At 44.4% G+C, this 19,746-nt stretch overlaps 1 protein-coding gene across 1 annotated transcript in view; it reads left to right on the top strand.

Annotated features, from left to right (window-relative positions):
- Nucleotides 1-399: 399 nt before the first annotated feature.
- Nucleotides 400-19,746, top strand: part of RASSF5 (Ras association domain family member 5) — an 86,953-nt gene continuing 67,606 nt past the window's right edge. The window contains exon 1 of the mRNA XM_040337530.1: nucleotides 400-846. Coding sequence (XP_040193464.1) covers nucleotides 742-846 — 105 coding nt within the window. The 5' untranslated portion in view covers nucleotides 400-741. The remainder of the gene's footprint in view (nucleotides 847-19,746) is intronic.

Here is a 19,746-nt window from a genome sequence, read left to right as displayed (position 1 = left end):
TCCTAAACTTGCACAGTTTAGGAAATATTCAGTAAATGGGCTTCTGCCAACGTCATGGGCACATGCACACTGAAGAATTGCTGCCAATCAGAGCTCCGGAGCCGCCTGTGAAAACTAGGTAACCGCCTCCCCCTCAAAAAATAAAAATAAATGACATGCCAAATGTGGCATGTCAGGGGGTCACCAGTACTTAAAGTGGAAGTTCCACTTTTGGGTCTAACTCCGCTTTAAAGTTTGTGTGTAAAGGCAGGCGTCCCAATACTTTTTGCAATATAGTATATATGTGTGTTGTTTGTGTATGTAAATGTCCAAAGTCACAACTTTCTAACTCAGCCTTACTCCTTCCAAAATATAAAAAAACAGGTAGTTGTGCAAGAGAGAAAAGCAGGAAGAACACATAGAAGGTAATGTGAAGCCCCTCACTATACAGTGTGCACTTGCCGACTTCCTCTCGCCCTTCTGACTGGCTGTGTATAAGAGATGATGAATCTACCTAGAAAATCGCGGCATGACACAGGCAATGAAGGGAAGTGGTTTACCCGAAATAGAGCCAGAGAAGGGAGGGGTCAGAGAGCGAGCAGAGAGCACGGAACTGAGGTCGGTGCGGAGCCCAGTGATGAGCAGAGCCGATGAGGAGGTAGCTCAGCTGTACGGATGAAGATGTAGGTGGTGGTACTGGAGACATAACTCTTATCTGATGTGATTGGTCCTCTCGGATTATTCCAGTTTTAGAGACTACCTATGATGGTCAGTGGAAGTATGAGCAGTGGTTACAGTAGCCTGGAGGAGGACATTGAGGACTACTTCTTCACAGCCAAGGAGAACCTGTCCAGGAGAAGTGCTAAGGTAAGATGTGTGTGATAAGGGGGTACAGGCAGAAACACGACTTCCGGAGAGGATCTTCTAGGGCACAGGTGTCAATCACAAGGCCCACGGGCCGAATCCGGACCATTTCATGTGGCCCTCGTACCTCTCCTGAAGCTGCAGGAGAGCTCCAGCCCTCCTCTGGTCCTCCTCAAGCCCTCCTCTGGTCCTACTCCAGACCCTTACTTTCTGCTTTCAAGCAATGAATCCAGCTTCTTCCCAGAAGCAGCATAAGGAAAGGGGGGTGCACCGTGATGTAAGGGATGGTGGGGTGGCTCTTGACATTTAATGTAAGGGGAGGGGATGCACTGGACAGCTAATCTTACAGATACAACCGGCCCCTTTGAGGACAATCATAATGCTGATGCGGCCCACAATGACACCCCTGTTCTAGGGGGACTATTCTGATCTGTGCAGTGCATGGTGTACCATGTGCTACTCGTGCACAACTAAGTCATTTGTATTTATTAGGTATAAATGATATATATGGCACCGACAGTTTGCACAGCCCCTGACAAAATGGAGGGAGACAGTATAGTTTCAATCCAATTTAATACACACAGCGATCAGCCATAACTTTATGACCACTGACAGGTTAATAAAACAAAATTGATTATCTTCTTACAACTGGCATCTGAAAGTAGGTGAGATATATTAGGCAGGAAGTAAACATGTTGTCCCTGAAGTTGATGTGTTGATAACAGAAGAATTTGGCACTGCAGTTTGTTGTGTATGGGGCTCCGTAGCTACAGACTGGTCAGGGTGCCCATGCTGATATGTGTCCACAGGCAAAATAACCTACAATGGGTATGTGAGCATCAGATCTGGACCACAGGGCAATGGAAGGAGGCGGTCTAATGAATCCTATTTTGTTTTACACCATGAGGATTACCAGGTGAGTGTGCATCACTTACCTGGGGGCGAGATGGAACCAGAATGCAGTATGGGAAGGAGGCAGGCCAGTGGTGGCAATGTGATGCTTTGGGTTGGGAAACCTCAGATCCTGCCATTCATGCGGATGTTACTTGACATATACCACCAACCTAAACATGTTGCCAACCAAGTACTTGAAAATAGTATTCCCTGATGGCGTTGGCATTTTCAGAAGGATAATGTACCCTGCCACACTACAAAAAAGGTTTAAAAAAAGGAAACAAAACAACAGGTTTGAGGTGTTAATTTGGCCTCCAAATTCTTCACATTTCATTCTATCCAAGCATCTGTGTGCTTAAAAAATTAAGTCTGATCCATGGAGGCCCCATCTTGCAACTTACTTATAGGATCTGCTACTGATGGCTTGGTGCCAGAAACCACAGCATTCCTTCAGAGATCTAGTGGCATCCATGGTTGTTTTGGAAGCAAAGGGGGGGGGCACTCGATATTAGGTTGGTGGTCATAAAGTTATGACTAATCTGTGTGTATAGCAACTCTTTTTATTGAGTGGTACAGATAAAATGATACAATGTAAAAGCCTGAGTGCTTTCACACTAAAGCTCCTGAAAAAAGTCCCAGTGTGAAAGGGGTCTTAGTGTTAAAAAAAAGCGCCTGAAAGAAGCCTCATCTGTAATCCCAATGTGAAAGCCCGAGTGCTGGCAGGGCGTCAAAAAAAGTCCTGGAAGCGGCTTCTTTGCAGCGCTTTAGGAGCGTTGAATACACCGCTCCTAAAGCCCCCTTCCCATTGAGGCTCTTTTTTTTTAACGCCAAAGCGCCTGAAAAAATGCCCCAGTGTGAAAGGGGTCTTAGCGGAGCTTCACCAGCGTTTTTCGGGCGCTGGCAGTGTGAAAAGGGCTCTGAAAGCACTCATGCCCCGTACACACCATCACTTTATGTGATGAAAAAAAACGACACTTTCTGTGAAGTAAAAAATGACGTTTTTGAAACTTCAATTTTCAAAGACGAAGTTGCCTACACACCATCGTTTTTCTCACAATGTTCTTGCAAAGTGAGGTTACGTTCCACCACGTTTTACCATTGAAGTAGCTTCATAAGTAGCTTCTGGGCATGCGTGGATGAAAAAACGTCTTACAAAACGACGTTTTTTGCTACACACGGTCAATTTCTGTGAAGTAAAAAGTGCACTTTTGAAAAACGACACATAAAATTGAAGCATGCTTCAATTTTTTTTGGTCGTTTTTTACAAGACATAAAACGACGTTTTCCCCCACACACAGTCAATTAAAGTGACGTTTTTAAAAACGTCATTTTTTTTCATCACATAAAGTGATGGTGTGTACGCGGCATCAGGCTTTCACATTGGGATTGCAGATGCTTTACAGGCGCTTTTTTTTAATGCCAAAGTGCCTGAAAAACGCCCCAGTGTGAAAGGGGCCTTACAGCTGGAATGTCAGGTGTATGTGAATGTGATCAAATAGGGGAACAGCGCTAGCAGTGCAATACTAGGGGACTAGTACCAATTAAATATAAGTGACAACAAGTGTAAAAAAAGGTGACAAATGTAGCAAAAGAGACCATATAAATCGATCACATACTTGAAGTTGAAGATTTGATCATATACTTGAAGTTTTAGCACTTTTTGTTCAGCAGCTGCAGCCTCTTATTCACATTTATTTTAGTTTTAGTTTTTCACTTCAGCGCACGTTTTTGTATTATATTAGGTGTATGTGAATAACTTGTTGTATGGCTTCATGCCTTTCATTACCTTGTACAGGCTAGGTGACCACCGCTATTAACATGCACCTGTCATTCCAGCTGTAAGAATCAGGTGTTTACGGATAAACACCTGTGTGAAGGAGGCCTTCAAAGGGTTGTAAAGTTTTAATTTTTATTTTTTTAAATAACAAACATGTTATACTTACCTCCACTGTGCAGCTCGTTTTCTGGGGTCCCACGGTGGCTGTCTTGGCTCCTCCCCACTTCTGATAACCCCCTCTGGGAAGCGCTCTCCCAAGGGGGTTACCTTGCCTCCATAGCCGCCTACTACAGGAATCAGCCCTGCCCCCGGCGGCCGTGTCATTGGATTTGATTGACAGCAGTGTGAGCCAATGGCTGTGCTGCTATCAATTTATCCAATGAAGAGCCGAGAAGACAGGGGAGAGGAAGAGCATGTTGCAGGGCTCAGGGAAGTAAAATGGGGGGGCTGCAGATCTTAAAATGCTTCCCTCCTGATTGGCTAAGACACACAGTCGATCACAGTCAGTAAGCCAATGAGGAGAGATAGTGAGTGGGGCTGGGTCACAGCTCCATGTCAGAATGGGGACACAGAACTGTGGCTCGGCTCAGGTGCCCCCATAGCAAGCCGCTTGCTGTGGGGGCACTCGGCAGGGGCTAGGAGGTACCCGAGAAGAGTAGGATCTGGGCTGCTCTGTGCAAAGCACAGGGCAGGTAAGTATAACAAGTTTGTTATTTTTAAACAAAAAAAAAAAAAAACAAGACTTTGGTATCACATATTAAGTATCATAGGATGCATTAAGGTGAAAAAACATGAGCCTTTACAACCCCTTTAAGCTGCAAAGATAGCCGGACAGGGTCGTACACTAGCAACAGCCAAAATGTTCCCCTCTTTTGTGTTCAGTTGGCTTGTGGTTGTGGCACAGTGGTGCTGGATTTAAAGGTTGAAACTGGCAGTGTGGAGGCAATGCCTCCTCACCACCTGACAGATGCCTCTGAAAAGCTTTCCACCTCAAATCACTTTCTAGAGGCAAGGTGTGTCACAAGTAGAGACTTAAAGTGATACTAAAGTCCTGTTTTTTTTTTTTTGTTTAAAAATAACAAACTTGTTACACTTACCTGCCCTGTGCTTTGCACAGTCTTGTTTTTTTTTTGTTTAAAATTAACAAACTTGTTATACTTACCTGCCCTGTGCTTTGCACAGAGCAGCCTAGATCCTCCTCTTCTCGGGTCCCTCCTAGCCCCTGCCTAGTGCCCCCACAGCAAGCAGCTTGCTATGGGGGCACCTGAGCCGAGCCAAAGTGTCCCCATTCTGACATGGAGCTGTGACCCAGCCCCACCCACTCTCCCTCCTCATTGGCTTACTGACGTTGATTGACTGTGTGTCTTAGCCAATCAGGAGGGAAAATCATGGACAGCCGAGTCTCTCATGCAACATCGCTGGATGGAGATGGGTCTCAGGTAAGTATGAGGGGGGCTGTTGCACACAGACGTTTTTTTTTTTTATCCTAATGCATGGAATGCAAAAAGATAAAAAAACACTTTAAGCTGCTCATAGATGGATCACAATTTTAATCCATCTATGGCCATTCCCACTTGACAAAAGTCAGTCTAACAGAAGACTGAAAGGCTCTTGTCGGTCAGCCAGCTGAAGCTACTGATCAGTGTTTACTGACAGAAAGGTTCTCACTGTCAGAATACAATGGCAAAGCAGAAAGGATTCCTTCTTCCACCTCGCTTATGTGTTTTCTTTTTATGTTTTGGAGAGTAGTGTAGAGTAGAGTGGGATTAGAACGCCTGTCAGGTTTTTATTGCTGTCTTTGTCCTCGTTAGGGTATGCATCCTCTCTATTATTCCTGGTGACTGTTATCATCCAGAGCAAAAGTGAAAGAAAGTCTTAATTTGGGGTTTGTCACTAGAACAGGAAGGAAATAGGAGGGAAATCTTCCAATGGGGACACTAGTTCTGGTGAGAATCAGGGATTCCCTCACTTTGGAGGAATTCCCCCTCACTTCCTGTTCTGGCTATGGGACAGGAAGTGAAGGAAAATCTCCCCAGTGGAACATAGATAGCAAAAACAATACACCTGGAATGGGTTATATACTGTAAATAACAAAAATAAAAGTACAGCGCTACCCAAAATTATACATGTGCAAAAATATACTCTCAAATATTACACAAGTATAGAATGGGAATATCAACAATCCAAAATGTGCTTGATGCATATTTTTCACTTTGCACATTTTGGATTGTTTGTTTTCCACTTTTACATTAGTGTAATATTTGAGAGTATATTTTATATATATTTTTGCACATTATTATTCTGTGTAGTGATGCACTTTTTTGGTATTCATATCATTGTGGAGGTGTGATGAGATCATATTTTTAGTGTTAGCTTGCTCCCCTTCGTATATTGGTTTCTGATTTAGCAGATTCATTTTCAAGTGGAGGTTCACCCGGAAATGACAATTTTTAACCTTAGATTGATGCTCATTTTGTTTAGGGGAATCGGGTAGTTTTTTTAAAATCGAAGCAGTACTTACCGTTTTAGAGAGCGATCTTCTCCGCCGCTTCCGGGTATGGGCTGCGGGACTGGGCGTTCCTATTTTGATTGACAGTCCTCCGACAGGCTTCCGATGGTCGCATCCATCGCGTCACGATTTTCCGAAAGTAGCCGAACGTCAGTGCGCAGGCGCCGTATAAAGCCGCACCGACGTTCCGCTTCTTTCGGCTACTCGTGACGCGATGGATGCGACCGTCGGAAGCCTGTCGGAAGACTGTCAATCAAAATAGGAACGCCCAGTCCCGAAGACCATACCCAGAAGCGGCGCAGAAGATCGCTCTCTAAAACGGTAAGTACAGCTTCGATTTAAAAAAAACTAGCCGATTCCCCTAGACAAAATGAGCATCAATCTAAGGTTAAACATTTTTTTTAGGGTGAACTCCCGCTTTAAGTTATTTATCTGGAATGTGCTATAATCATCCCTTAGGCCCCTTTTCACACTGGCAGAAGTCCACCAGCAAATCTGCATGCCCCACTGAGCAGGCGGATGACAGGTCCACTCCGCTGATGCAGAGCAGGCACAGACACAGCCTGCTGTTCTCTATGGGGCTGAATTATATAAAACGGATCGCCTGTCCGCTTTAATCCAACTGACATCCAATCCGATCCACCGGATGGATGGGGAAAAGTTCCCTTTTCGTCGGTTATTAGTGGACAGGGTTGGATCAGATGTCAGTCTGATCCAAATTAATTTTTTTCTTGTTTTGGACAGAGTAATGACGCGTACACATGATCGGTTTGTCTGATGAAAAACGGTATGATGGACCGTTTTCATCAGACTAACCGATCGTGTGTGGGCCCCATCGGTTTTTTAACCATCGGTTAAAAAAATAGGAACTTGTTTTAAAATTATCTGATGGATAACTAACCGATGGAAAAAAAACGATTGTTTGTAGCCACGTCCATCGGTTAAAAATCCACGCATGCTCAGACTAAATTAGGGGACAGGAGCGCTCGTTCTGGTAAAACTAGCGTTCGTTATGGAGATAGCACATTCATCACGCTGTAAAAGACAGAAAAGCGCGAATCGTCTTTTACTAACACAAAATTTAGCTAAAGCAGCCCCAAGGGTGGCGCCATTGGATTTGAACTTCCCCTTTATAGTGCCGTCGTACGTGGTTTACGTGACCGTCTTCTGACACGATCATTTTTTTAACCGATGGTGTGTAGGCGCGACAGACCGTCAGTCAGCTTCATCGGTTAACCGAGGAAAACGGTCCATTAGTCAGTTCTTATCGGATGGACTGATCGTGAGTACGCGTCATGAGTCAGCTGCCGATCAGGCATCTCGGCAGAACCTGACATTATTGTCGGGATCCCTGTAGAGACCAGAACTGGCTCTGCGAAGTCAACTAACAGCGGGCTAAAGTCAGCGTCTGAATCTGGGTAACAGGAGTGCAGAACTAAGTGCACTTTTATGACCCAGATGAAGAGTTTTACACCTCTATTACTAGCAATAGGAGTGATGTTCATACGCCAACCCATGGCCCAATGCCCTTACAAACGGTATTTGCCTGTATGTTTGTGTGATCGTATATAGCAACAAATATATAAGGCATATTTGACACCCAGAGTGAATTTTTTTTACACCCTACTTATCTGTAAAAATCATAAAGTAAAGCAAACAATACTAATGACTAGAAAATAAGTATAAAGTGTTAAATCTTTAATATACCTTGGTAAATGTGTTATATTAATGGTCAGTGGTGAAATGTCCCCTTACATTGGTGGTCAGAGGAGAAATGTCCCCTTACATTGACGGTTAGAAAAGAAACACCCTCTAAGCAGGGCTTTTTTTCAGGGGGAACTTGGGGGAACTCAGTTCCACCACCTCTGGCTCAGACCCTTTGGTGCCTGCTCACCACAATCACTTGTAAACACAGAAGTATGGTTTCTGTGTTTACAAGTGACAGCTCTGCACTCTGTGTGTAACCCCCCCCTGAACTCTGCACTCTGTATGTAATGCAATCCTGGTATTTAATGCCCCTTTAAGACCCTTCTACTGTTCGTGAAATCTGAACGGGTCGTGGTTGAGTTCCTGCACCTATTTCCTGAGAAAAAAAGCTCTGCCTCTAAGGCTCGATTCACACCAATGCATGTTGTTTTTGAACGTTTTTGCGGTGCTTGCTGCGTGCGTTTTTACCGCGATTTGCGCTGTTTTTTCTTTTAGCCTGTAATTTTTAATTTTTTACATTTCCTTTAACAACCAGCTATAAACAGTTTGGAGAAAAAAACGCAAAACGCGGCAAAATGCGTTTTGGATGCAGGTCAATTGAATTCTATTGCATGCAAAACGCTGCTTTTTGCTGGAAAAAAAGTCTCTGACCCTTTCCAAAAACGCAGAGGCACAAAAAAGCATTGATGTGAACATGTTCCATAGGAAAAAAATGTCCTTGCATTTCTGCAAAATGCAAAATGCATCAAAAAAAGCATTAGTGTGAATGGAGCCTTACATTTATAGCCAAAGAAGAAATGCCCCCTTACATTGATGATGAGTAGGGATGAGCTTTATGTGTGTGCATGAGTTCGACTCGAACATTGGCTGTTCGCCGAAAAGCAAACAATTTGGGATGTTCGCGGAAAATTCAAAAGCCGCGGACAATCCTTTAAAAGTCTATGGGAATAATCAAAAGTGCTCATTTTAAAGGTTAATATGCAAGTTATTGTCATAAAAAGTGTTTTGTATCAATGCAAAAAAAGTTTTAAAAACTAATGTTTTTTCGGGAGCAGTGATTTTAATAATGTTTAAAGTAAAACAAAAGTGAAATATTCCTTTAACGCGACCCCGCCCCCCACGTCACGGGTGGCCCCGCCCTCAGTTATTTAAGAGCTGTCAGACGGGTCACGCGTCATTTGGCAGGCGGTTCCTATGGAGGCTGTATTGATCGTGGCAGCGGGTCGTAGAAGGATTACAGCACTGGAATTATTTTTTTTTTTTATTAAAGGACTTGTCCCAAGCTGTGTATGTGTGTTTTTTTTTTGTGGCCTGGTACGGTTCAGGAGGGGGGGGCGCTCTCTCGTCCCCCCCTCTTTTCCTGCGGCCTGCCAGGTTGCATGCTCGGATAAGGGTCTGGTATGGATTTTTTGGGGGGAACCCCACACCATTTTTTTTATACTGGCACAGGGTTCCCCTTAACCACTTCAGCCCCGGACCTTATTGCTGCTCAATGACCGGGCCCCTTTTTGCGATTCGGCACTGCGTCGCTTTAACTGACAATTGCACGGTCATGCGACGTGGCTCCCAAACAAAATTGGCGTCTTTTTTTCCCCACAAATAGAGCTTTCTTTTGGTGGTATTTGATCACCTCTGCGGTTTTTATTTTTTGCACTATAAACAAAAATAGAGCGACAATTTTGAAAAAAAAATAATATTTTTTACTTTTTGCTGTAATAAATATCCCCAAAAATATATAAAAAAAAATACTTTTTTCCTCAGTTTAGGCCGATATGTATTCTTCTACATATTTTTTGTACAAAAAAAATCGCAATAAGCGTTTATTGATTGGTTTGCACAAAAGTTGTAGCGTCTACAAAATAGGGCATAGTTTTATGGCATTTTTATTATTTTACTAGTAATTGCGGCGATCAGCGATTTTTTTCGGTACTGCGACATTATGGCGGACACTTTGGATACTTTTGACACATTTTTGGGACCATTCTCATTTTTATAGCGATCAGTGCTATAAAAATGCATTGATTACTATAAAAATGCCACTGGCAGGAAAGGGGTTAACACTAGGAGGCGGGGAAGGGGTTAAGTATGTTCCCTGGGTTTGTTCTAACTGAAGGGGGGGTGGACTGACTGAGTGAAATGTCTGATCGCTGTTCATACATTGTATGAACAGACGGTCAGGCATTTCTCCCCTGACAGGATCGGGAGCTGTGTGTTTACACACACAGCTCCCGGTCCTCGCTCTGTAACGAGCGATCGCGAGTGCCCAGCGGCGATCGCGCCCGCCGGGCACGTGCACCGGAGTTGGGGGCGAGCAGGGGGTGAGTCCGCCCCTATTGGCTGCTCGGCGAGATGAGGTATAGCTACGTGATCTCGCCCAGCAGAGCCGACCTGCTGCCGTATAACTGCGGCAGGTGGTCGGAAAGCAGTTAAAATCCATACCAGACCTGAAGTGTCTGGTATGGATTTTGAGGGGGACCCCTATGCCATTTTTCTTAATTTGGTGCAGGGTTCCCCTTAATATCCATACCAGACCTAAAGGGCCTGGTAATGGAATTTGGGGGGGGGGGGACCCCCACACATTTTTTGGGGGGTTCGGGGTTCCCCTTAATATTCATACCAAATCCAAAAGGCCTGGTAATGGACTGGGGGGAACCCATGCTGTTTTTTTCAATGTCTTTTTTTATCTGTATTGCCGGGACCTGACAATTCGTTATAGCCGTAGAGTAGTTTTTAAGTACTTTTTTTTCCTTTAGAAATTTCATTTTTGTGCAGGGAATTTTATTTCAGTATAGAAAATAGACTGTCTTGTCAGTCCAAACAGGAAGTTAGAAGTACACTATATTTTTTGGCAGATTAGCAGGTCATTATCTGTACTTGCAGCATTTTTAAATAAATAAAAATAAACAACACATGGAAGTGCATTGGAGACATGTACTGAATATTTTCTTTGTTTTTTAATTGAAATTTGCCCTGAAAATAAGTTATTAAAGAGCAGCTGTGGTCCCTTTTTGTGCTCCTACGACAATCCTCTCACAATAGAAGTAGTGCAAACAGAAGAAGTGATGTGGGAGGAAGCGAGTCACACACCACACAGCTACACATAACTTACACAGCACACCCCATGAAAATCATTTAGAACTAAAAGATTATTCAAATACTGTATATGAATCCTTTGCTTTACACTTCCTAAAACTGTAAATTATAGTGTATCATAAACCAAAATGTTTCCTTTTTTTTTTAGTTTTAGATAAGTAAGGAAGGAACCCCTGCTGGGTTATACTGTTATCTGGGGCTCTGTTGGAGAGCTTTCCTTTCACTATAGTGGGGACAACATTTTACCAAAAAAAGTGAGGGCAAATCTAGAACAGGAAAACAGACAACATGCACACAGGGCATTTATTTAACCCTCCTAGAAGCATGCAGCATTTTTGAAGAAAAAAGGCCTGATGTTTGTAAAAGTGTCTAAAGCTTTTGCAAGCTTTTAGGAGCTTTTACAGACTTCAAGCTCTTGGGCGTTAATTAATTTCAGTGGCCTAAATAAATCCTGCATTCTGGCCATTGAAATTAATAAATACTTAGGCACTTCCTGAACGCACTGGCAGTGTTTTTTTTCTTGCCTCAAAAAGCCCCTGCCCCTAAACTCTGCTGAAAGCCTATGTGTGCATGGACTTCTAGGCTAACATACAGGGGAGTTTAGCCAGATGCCCCTAGGAGCAGCTTTAACATGTCCAGTGTGCATGAGGCTGTCAAAGCTGTCAGTATTCCCATTTTTTAAAGAGAAGTGTTTTGGCCATACTTCTCTTGTGGGTCACAGAAGTGCACTTGCATTTTGTTCTCTTGTGATCCAGTATCAGCTGCAAGTATTCTGATATATCCCAATATTTTCGGGATCTATCCAGCTGCTGGATCGACAGCATGGCTAAAAGCCGAAACCAGCTGCACCCACCCCCTCTCCAGCCAGGCACTCCAATGACCGTTGGAGAGGCAGAGCAGAGAGCAGTGACAGACTGTCACTGCTCTATGCTCCAAGCAGACTGAGAACTGAGGGATAAGCAAGCATGTGATCACTCCGTTCTTGGTTTTGGATCGGACGTGGGACAACTGCAGCCTCACAGCAATGCTGCAGCATAGAGTATGGGGGTTTATCCTTTTAGAAACCTCAATTTCTCCTTTAACATCAGAAAAAAAGCAAAGCACTGTTTTTTATTATTTCTGACTGTGTTGCCTTTTGGGAGTTTCCTTTACTTCCTTGTCTGTTAAAAAAGTTGTCCTTGAGTAAGTAGGGAATATCTCTATAATATAGCCCTGGACACCAGTCTTGTAATCTTACAGAGCTTGAGCTATTTTGCAAAGAAGAATGGGCAAAAATGTCACTCTCTAAATGTGCAAACGTGGTAGAGACATCCCCAAAAAGACTTGCAGCTGTACAGTTGCAATAAAAAGTATGTGAACCCTTTTGGAATGATATGGATTTCTGCACAAATTGGTCATAAAATGTGATCTGATCTTCATCTAAGTCACAACAATAGACAATTACAGTCTGTTTATCTAATAACACACAAATAATTAATTGTTACCATGTTTTTATTGAACACACCATGTAAACATTCACAGTGCAGGTGGAAAAAGTATGTGAACCCTTGACAACTGGGCACTTAAAACCCCTTAACCTCCCTGGCGGTATGATTCTGTCTGGAATTACGTACCAAAAGCGGTACAATTATTTTGCAAGGAAATTTGGCGTTTTATACTGTAGGCCTGTAATTTTATGAATAACTCACTTAAATCTGACCAAACAAGAGACTAGTAGGCATCCCGGGTATGATTTTTTTTTTTAAAACAAAATTATAAATTATAATATAATAAATAATTATAAATAATTATAACAAATAATAATATAATTATAATAAAAATTATTCAATAATGTAATCAACTCAAAGTCACTGAAATTTGCTCAGTTGCAGAATTGTCGCTGTCATTACTTTTATTTTTTTATGACGTATTTCCCCACAAATCGCTGTCGCACAATTCTGCAAGTGATTAGAATTTATTATCGCTGTTTTCTAGCTGATCTAAAACCATTTTTGACATAAAGGGACACTTTTGGACAATCTACAGTTTTCAGGCAGAAAGAACAGTTTGTATTATATAAAAGTACATGCAGGGCACTGGGCAGACCACTAGGGACAAGGGGGTGTGTTTTTTTTACATACAGTACTGTAATCTATAAGATTACAGTATACTGTATGTATTGTGTTTGTTTACTTACTTTGAATTTGGCGCCGTTCTCCGCTCCCGTGCGTCGTAACGTCGCAGGGAACGGAGATCGGCAGCACACAGGGAGACTGTGAATCGAGTGAGGAGGACCCGCTCGCTCACACAGCGCGGTGGCATCGCTGGATCCAGGGACAAGGTAAGTAACTTGCCTGTGGATCCAGCGAGAAGGTAAGCCGCGCCGCTGCACACTCTGCACGTCCACCCCAAGCGTGACTCGGGGATACCGATCCTAACATGGAAAACCCACCCCGAGTCACGCTCGGGTTTACCGCTAAGGGGGTTAATAACCAGACCAATTTTCAGCTTTCGGTGCTCTCACATTTTGAATGACAATTACTCAGTCATACAACATTGTACCTGTCATGGACCTTGAGATATTAAAGTGTTTCTACTTGACATATGTTACACAGGAGAGGGACATTCAATGCAAGGCTTTTGAAATGCTAAGTGGAACCAGCTTGCGAAATACCTTTTATTGTGTTCTGCAGGTTAAGAGCGGGTGTCGGAGTCAGGCCGTCTAGCTGGAACCAGGTTATTGTGTACATTGATTACCCCCTGGGGCTTCTGTCTCAATACACAAGTCTTTCTATCCAAGCTATTGGACCAATCCCTGTTGACAATTTCAAGTCCTCATTTGCATGGTCAAGGGGGACCTGAGTGAAGACTGGATATACTTTACAATTGACCAATAGGAAAGCGGTTGTTGGGAGTGGGATGTTCCAAAATTCTGTATAAAAGTGTGCTGTGTACTTGAAATAAAGAGTCCTGTTGGAACTTACATACAGCCTGCCTGGTGTTTGTTCTTAATGGGTCCGAATGGCACATAGCTGTAATTCGGATCCCGGAACCTTGGATGACTGGACCATCAGACGTTGCAATCTGCAAGCTGACTCACTGGTAGCAGAGGAGTGTCGGGAGAGCAGGACCTGGGCGAGGAAGGATCTCGTCACATTGGTTGGCAGCGGTGGGATTTGCTCTCCAGTTACTGGGACAACTCCAAACCACCACCATGAATGACCAGCTATGCAGCCTGGAGGAGAACCATGCTAAAAGACTTGCTTGAGAGCCGTGGAGGGACCGGTGGGAAGAACAAGGCCACCCTGATCATTGCGCTAGCCGAGATGGATCAGAGGGATGGTGATGCAGGACCCCGGTCAGTTGAAGACTTGTTCCAGCAGCGAGTTCAACAGCGGTTGGCATTATATGGTGCGAACCCATCAGAGACCGCCATACAGAATACCATTAGAGACCTCCAGCGGCAGGATGAGAGAGAACGAGAGCGACAACAGAGAGAACGAGAGCGGCAACAGGAGCTGAGAATTGCAGAAATACGGCGATCGGTGACAACGCCTAAAGAAGCAGCACCAAATGAAAGAAGAGGAGAGGTACAGATATCAGTAACCATGGAAGAGGAATTCAGAAGGAGGTTGCGAGAGAAGCAGATACAGCGCAGAGGACCAGTATCAGAGGAGGTCCTGCTTGGATGGTCTGATTCGATCCGCTGCGAACTCTGGAAAGAAGCGCTAGCCCGCGAGCAGCGACACCAGGGAAAAGCTCTCCCCTCCATCCATGTAAGGTACTGGTCACAGTATGAAGTACGGATGCTGTTATTGGGGGAACAACCAAAGCAGGAGTGGACAGCAGAGTTAAGCAGGCTGATCCGGGAAGAGATGCGGTTGGACGAGAGCTACAGAGCCCTCCGGTGGTATGTAGTCCAAGAGTGCCCGTGGTCAGCGGATGACAGCCCCACGGAAGGCTTTGACTATGATGGCCTGGGATTGTTGTATTGGAGGATGTCCAGGGATCCCAACTTTGGGAGCGATCGGGAGTGGCGTTGGGAGGAAATAATGGAGCACAGAGAGCGAAGACTGAATGTCCCGGAAGTGCACTGGTTACAGGAAGATTTGGAATTCCTGGCCGCTCAGGAATGGGAACTGGAAATCGCCTACAAACAGCTGCTAGACTCCGCTCAGCAGCAGGGTGAGGTTCCCTTTACCTGGGACTATGAGGAAATATCAGCTGACAGTGATGAAATCCTGGCTGATGAATCAGCAGTGGAAAATCGGGAGCTTGCCATTCCCAAAGCTGAAGTGCTGACCGCAGGGCCGAGCTCTGCTAACCTCTGCTCAGTGCCCATAGCATCTTCTGGGTTCCATGGACAGGAGATGGTGAACCTCTATCCCCAGACACCAGTTGTAGAGACAGGGGATTTGATAGACTTTTCTGCTGAGGAAGAACAACCTGGGGAGCCTCCAACAGAAGAGCTGGTATCAGGGCCAAACTTCACTGTGCTCTGCCCAGCACCAAGTACAGTATTTGTGGAGTTACAAGGAACTTCCCCAGCTGAAGCGCTGGTCACCGGACAGAGGGATCAAGACCTCTGCCCCACCCCTGTGGCAGTTCCGGAGGCTCAGGGTGAGAAGATGGCGATCACTCCCCAGCCACAGATTACAGAGTGTATGGACTGTTCAGAGGATGTTATGGATTATGCACCCCCAGCAGAAGTGCTGGCAACAGGGCAGAATGCTAGCCATCTCTGCCCAGTACTGGGACCAACTGTGGAGTTCCAGGGAGCCGGGGCGGTTGGCCCCCCTCCCCAGCAACAAGCTGAGGTGGTAAAGCTCGTACTCCCAGCTGAATCACTGGCAGCAGGACAAGATGCTACTGGCGGCTGCACCCCACTACAGCTTGAGCGGATATCGGTGGATGGGACTGTGGTCTCCACTCACAGCAACCCAGCGGAAGAGCTGGCAACAGAGCAGAGTGCCCCAGGCCTCTGCTCTCAACTAACAGGAGAGGGGGTTCCTGTGGTAGTGGATGGGACTCCGATCTCCATGGACACAACCCCAGAACATGGTGCGGCACTGAGACAGGAGGATGTCGGCTTTGCTTTGCAAGCACTGGGGGATTTTTACCTAGCATCAGTGGATGGGACTGCAGTCTCCACTGGTATACCCCAGGAATGGTGGCCAGTTGGCCCAGATTCCCAATGGCATGATGAACTGAGCCCAGCCACCCTGTCTTCTCTCCAGCGGCTGAAAGGACTCCAGGGAGAAGGGCCAGTCCAGGCCTCTCCCCAGCGGCAGGCGTGTTCTCTGAGAGAGGCAGAGATTGGCTGGGTGAGTAATGCTCTCTTTGGGACAAGGTATCTGGGGTACTGGGTGGGTACCGAAATTGGGGTCTCTCCCAGTGTTAGTCTCCTGCCAAAGGGGGAGATGTGTGACAGACCTAGCCGGGACAGGGGCTTTTGGAGAGGACTGAATGTGAGCCTCTTGCCGTCCGATTATGGGCCAGGACCTCAAAACAGGAAGGCAGATGGGTCATCCCAGCACAGTCCTGGAACTTTAAGACTACTTTTCCAACATCCTCGAGTTGACCCGTTTGGGTCCCACTGCGGCTGTTGGACTGGTTCCCAGGGGAAGTAATGTCATGGACCTTGAGATATTAAAGTGTTTCTACTTGACATATGTTACACAGGAGAGGGACATTCAATGCAAGGCTTTTGAAATGCTAAGTGGAACCAGCTTGCGAAATACCTTTTATTGTGTTCTGCAGGTTAAGAGCGGGTGTCGGAGTCAGGCCGTCTAGCTGGAACCAGGTTATTGTGTACATTGATTACCCCCTGGGGCTTCTGTCTCAATACACAAGTCTTTCTATCCAAGCTATTGGACCAATCCCTGTTGACAATTTCAAGTCCTCATTTGCATGGTCAAGGGGGACCTGAGTGAAGACTGGATATACTTTACAATTGACCAATAGGAAAGCGGTTGTTGGGAGTGGGATGTTCCAAAATTCTGTATAAAAGTGTGCTGTGTACTTGAAATAAAGAGTCCTGTTGGAACTTACATACAGCCTGCCTGGTGTTTGTTCTTAATGGGTCCGAATGGCACATAGCTGTAATTCGGATCCCGGAACCTTGGATGACTGGACCATCAGACGTTGCAATCTGCAAGCTGACTCACTGGTAGCAGAGGAGTGTCGGGAGAGCAGGACCTGGGCGAGGAAGGATCTCGTCACAGTACCTAAATGAAATTTTCGTCCTTTTCTTCACACAAATAGAGCTTTCTTTTGGTGGTATTTAATCACCGTTGGGTTTTTTATTTTTTGCGCTATAAGAGAAAAAAGACTGAAAATTCTGTAAAAAATGAATTTTTCTTCGTTTCTGTTATAAAATTTAGCAAATTTGTATTTTTTCTTCATCAATTTTGGTCAAAATTTATACTGCTACATATCTTTGGTAAAAATAAGTACAAATTGGTGGATATTATTTGGTCTTTGTGAAAGTTATAGAGTCCACAATCTATGGTGCCAATATCTCAAAATTCATCACACCTGAAGTACTGACGGCCTATCTAATTTCTTGAGACCCTAACATGCCAGAAAAGTACAAATTCCCCCCCAAATGACCCCTTTTTGGAAATACGATATTCCAAGGTATTTAGAAAGAGGCATTGTGAGTTTTTGAAGTTGTAATTTTTTCCGACAATTCTTTGCAAAATCCAGATTTGTTTTTCCTTTCTTTTTTTTTTTTTCACAACATTTTCATATTTGCAGGTTATTTCTCACACACAGCATATGCATAGCACAAATTACACCCCAAAACACATTCTTATATTCCTCCCGAGTATGGCGATATCACATGTGTGAGACTTTTACACAGCGTGGCCACATCAAAAGGCCCAACATGCAGGGAGCACCTTCAGGTGTTTTGGAGCACCCAAGCCAATTCTGACATTTCTCTCCTACATGTAAAAATCATCATTTATTTGCAAAAAAATTACAGGGAACCCCAAAACATTATATATGTTTTTTTAGCAAAGAGCTTTGAGAATACAATGGTGGTCGTTGCAACTTTTTATCTCACACTGTATCTGCGCAATTTTGTGCTTAAAAAAAACAAATCCGTAAAGTTAGCCCAATGTTTTTGCATAATGTGAAAGATGAAGTTACGCAGAGTAAATAGATACCCAACATGTCACCCTTCAAAATTGCACACACTCGTGCAATGGCGCCAAACGTCGCTACTTAAAAACCCCCATAGGCGACGCTTTAAATATTTTTACTGGTTATATGTTTTTAGTTACAGAGAAGGTCTAGGGCCAAAATTATTGCTCTCACTGTAACGTTCGCAGAGATACCTCACATGTGTGGTTTGAACACCGTTTTCATATGTGGGCGGGACTTGCTTATGCGTTCGTTTCTGCATGCGAGCACACGGAGACAGGGGTGCTTTGAAAAATATATATATTTTAGTGTTCATTTTACTTTGATTTATTTTAGATTGACATGTTTTTCCGTCAAAAATAAAAAAAATTGATCACTTTTATTCCTATTACGAGGAATGTAAACATCCCTTGTAATAGGAATATGGCATGACAGGTCCTCTTTACAGTGAGATGTGGGGTCAATAAGACCCCACATCTCACCTCTAGGCTGGGAAGCCTGAAATAAATAAAAAAATAAAAAAAACAATCCTGGCTTCAATTGTAGCGTTGAGTCGGTAGAAGCAGGATGGGGGCATATTGCAGAGTATTGCGGGGTATTGCAGAGTATTGCGGGGTATTGCAGGGTATTGCAGAGTATTGCGGGATATTGCAGAGTATTGCAGAGTATCCTCTGGACCCGGCGGTCACGGACACTCCCGTGTGCACGCCCCCAGGGGAGCGCGATTAATTAACGGCCTCCCAGAGTTAAGCAACTGCCCTGTAGCTGTACATTGGCTATGGGGCAGTTGTCAAGTGGTTAATAATTGGTTGAGCCTCCTTTTGGCAGCAATAACTTCAACCAAACGTTTCCTGTAGTTGCAGATCAGACGTGCACAATGGTCAGGAGTAATTCTTGACCATTCCTCTTTACAGAACTGTTTCAATTCAGCAATATTCTTGGGATGTCTGGTGTAAATCGCTTTTTTGAGGTCATGCCACAGCATCTCAATCGGGTTGAGGTCAGGACTCTGACTGGGCCACTCCAGAAGGCATAGTTTCTTCTGTTTAGGCCATTATGTTGTTGATTTACTTCTATGCTTTGGGTCGTTGTCCTGTTGCAACACTCATCTTCTGTTGAGCTTCAGCTGGTGGACAGATGGCCTTAAGTTCTCCTGCATAATGTCTTGATAAACTTGGGAATTCATTTTTCCTTCGATTATAGCAATCCGTCCAGGCCCTGACGCAGCAAAGCAGCCCCAAACCATGATTCCCCCACCACCATACTTCACTTTTTTTTGACAGCAGTGGCTTCCTCTGTGGTATCCTCCCATGAAATCTTGTTTAGTGTTTTACATATCGTAGATTCGCTAACAGGGATGTTGGCATATGCCAGAGACTTGTGTAAGTCTTTAGCTGACACTCTAGGATTCTTCTTCACCTCATTGAGCAGTCTGCGCTGTGCTCTTGCAGTCATCTTTACAGGACGGCCACTCCTAAGAAAAGTATCAGCAGTGCTGAACTTCCTCCATTTATAGACAATTTGTCTTACTGTGGACTGATAAACAGCAAGGCTTTTGGATATACTTTTATAACCCTTTCCAGCTTGATGCAAGTCAACAATTCTTAATTGTATGTCTTCTGAGAGCTCTTTTGTGCGAGGCATCATTCACATCAGGCAATGCTTTGTGTGAAAAGCAAACCCACAACTGGTGGGTGTATAGGGCAGGGCAGCTGTAACCAACACCTCCAATCTCATCTCATTGATTGGACTCCAGTTGGCTGACATCTCACTCCAATTAGCTCTTGAAGATGTC

The sequence above is a fragment of the Rana temporaria genome, chromosome 2 (assembly GCF_905171775.1).
Source record: "Rana temporaria chromosome 2, aRanTem1.1, whole genome shotgun sequence".
In the NCBI taxonomy this organism is placed as follows: Eukaryota; Metazoa; Chordata; class Amphibia; order Anura; family Ranidae; genus Rana; species Rana temporaria.
This window is presented reverse-complemented; position numbering and strand designations above follow the sequence as displayed.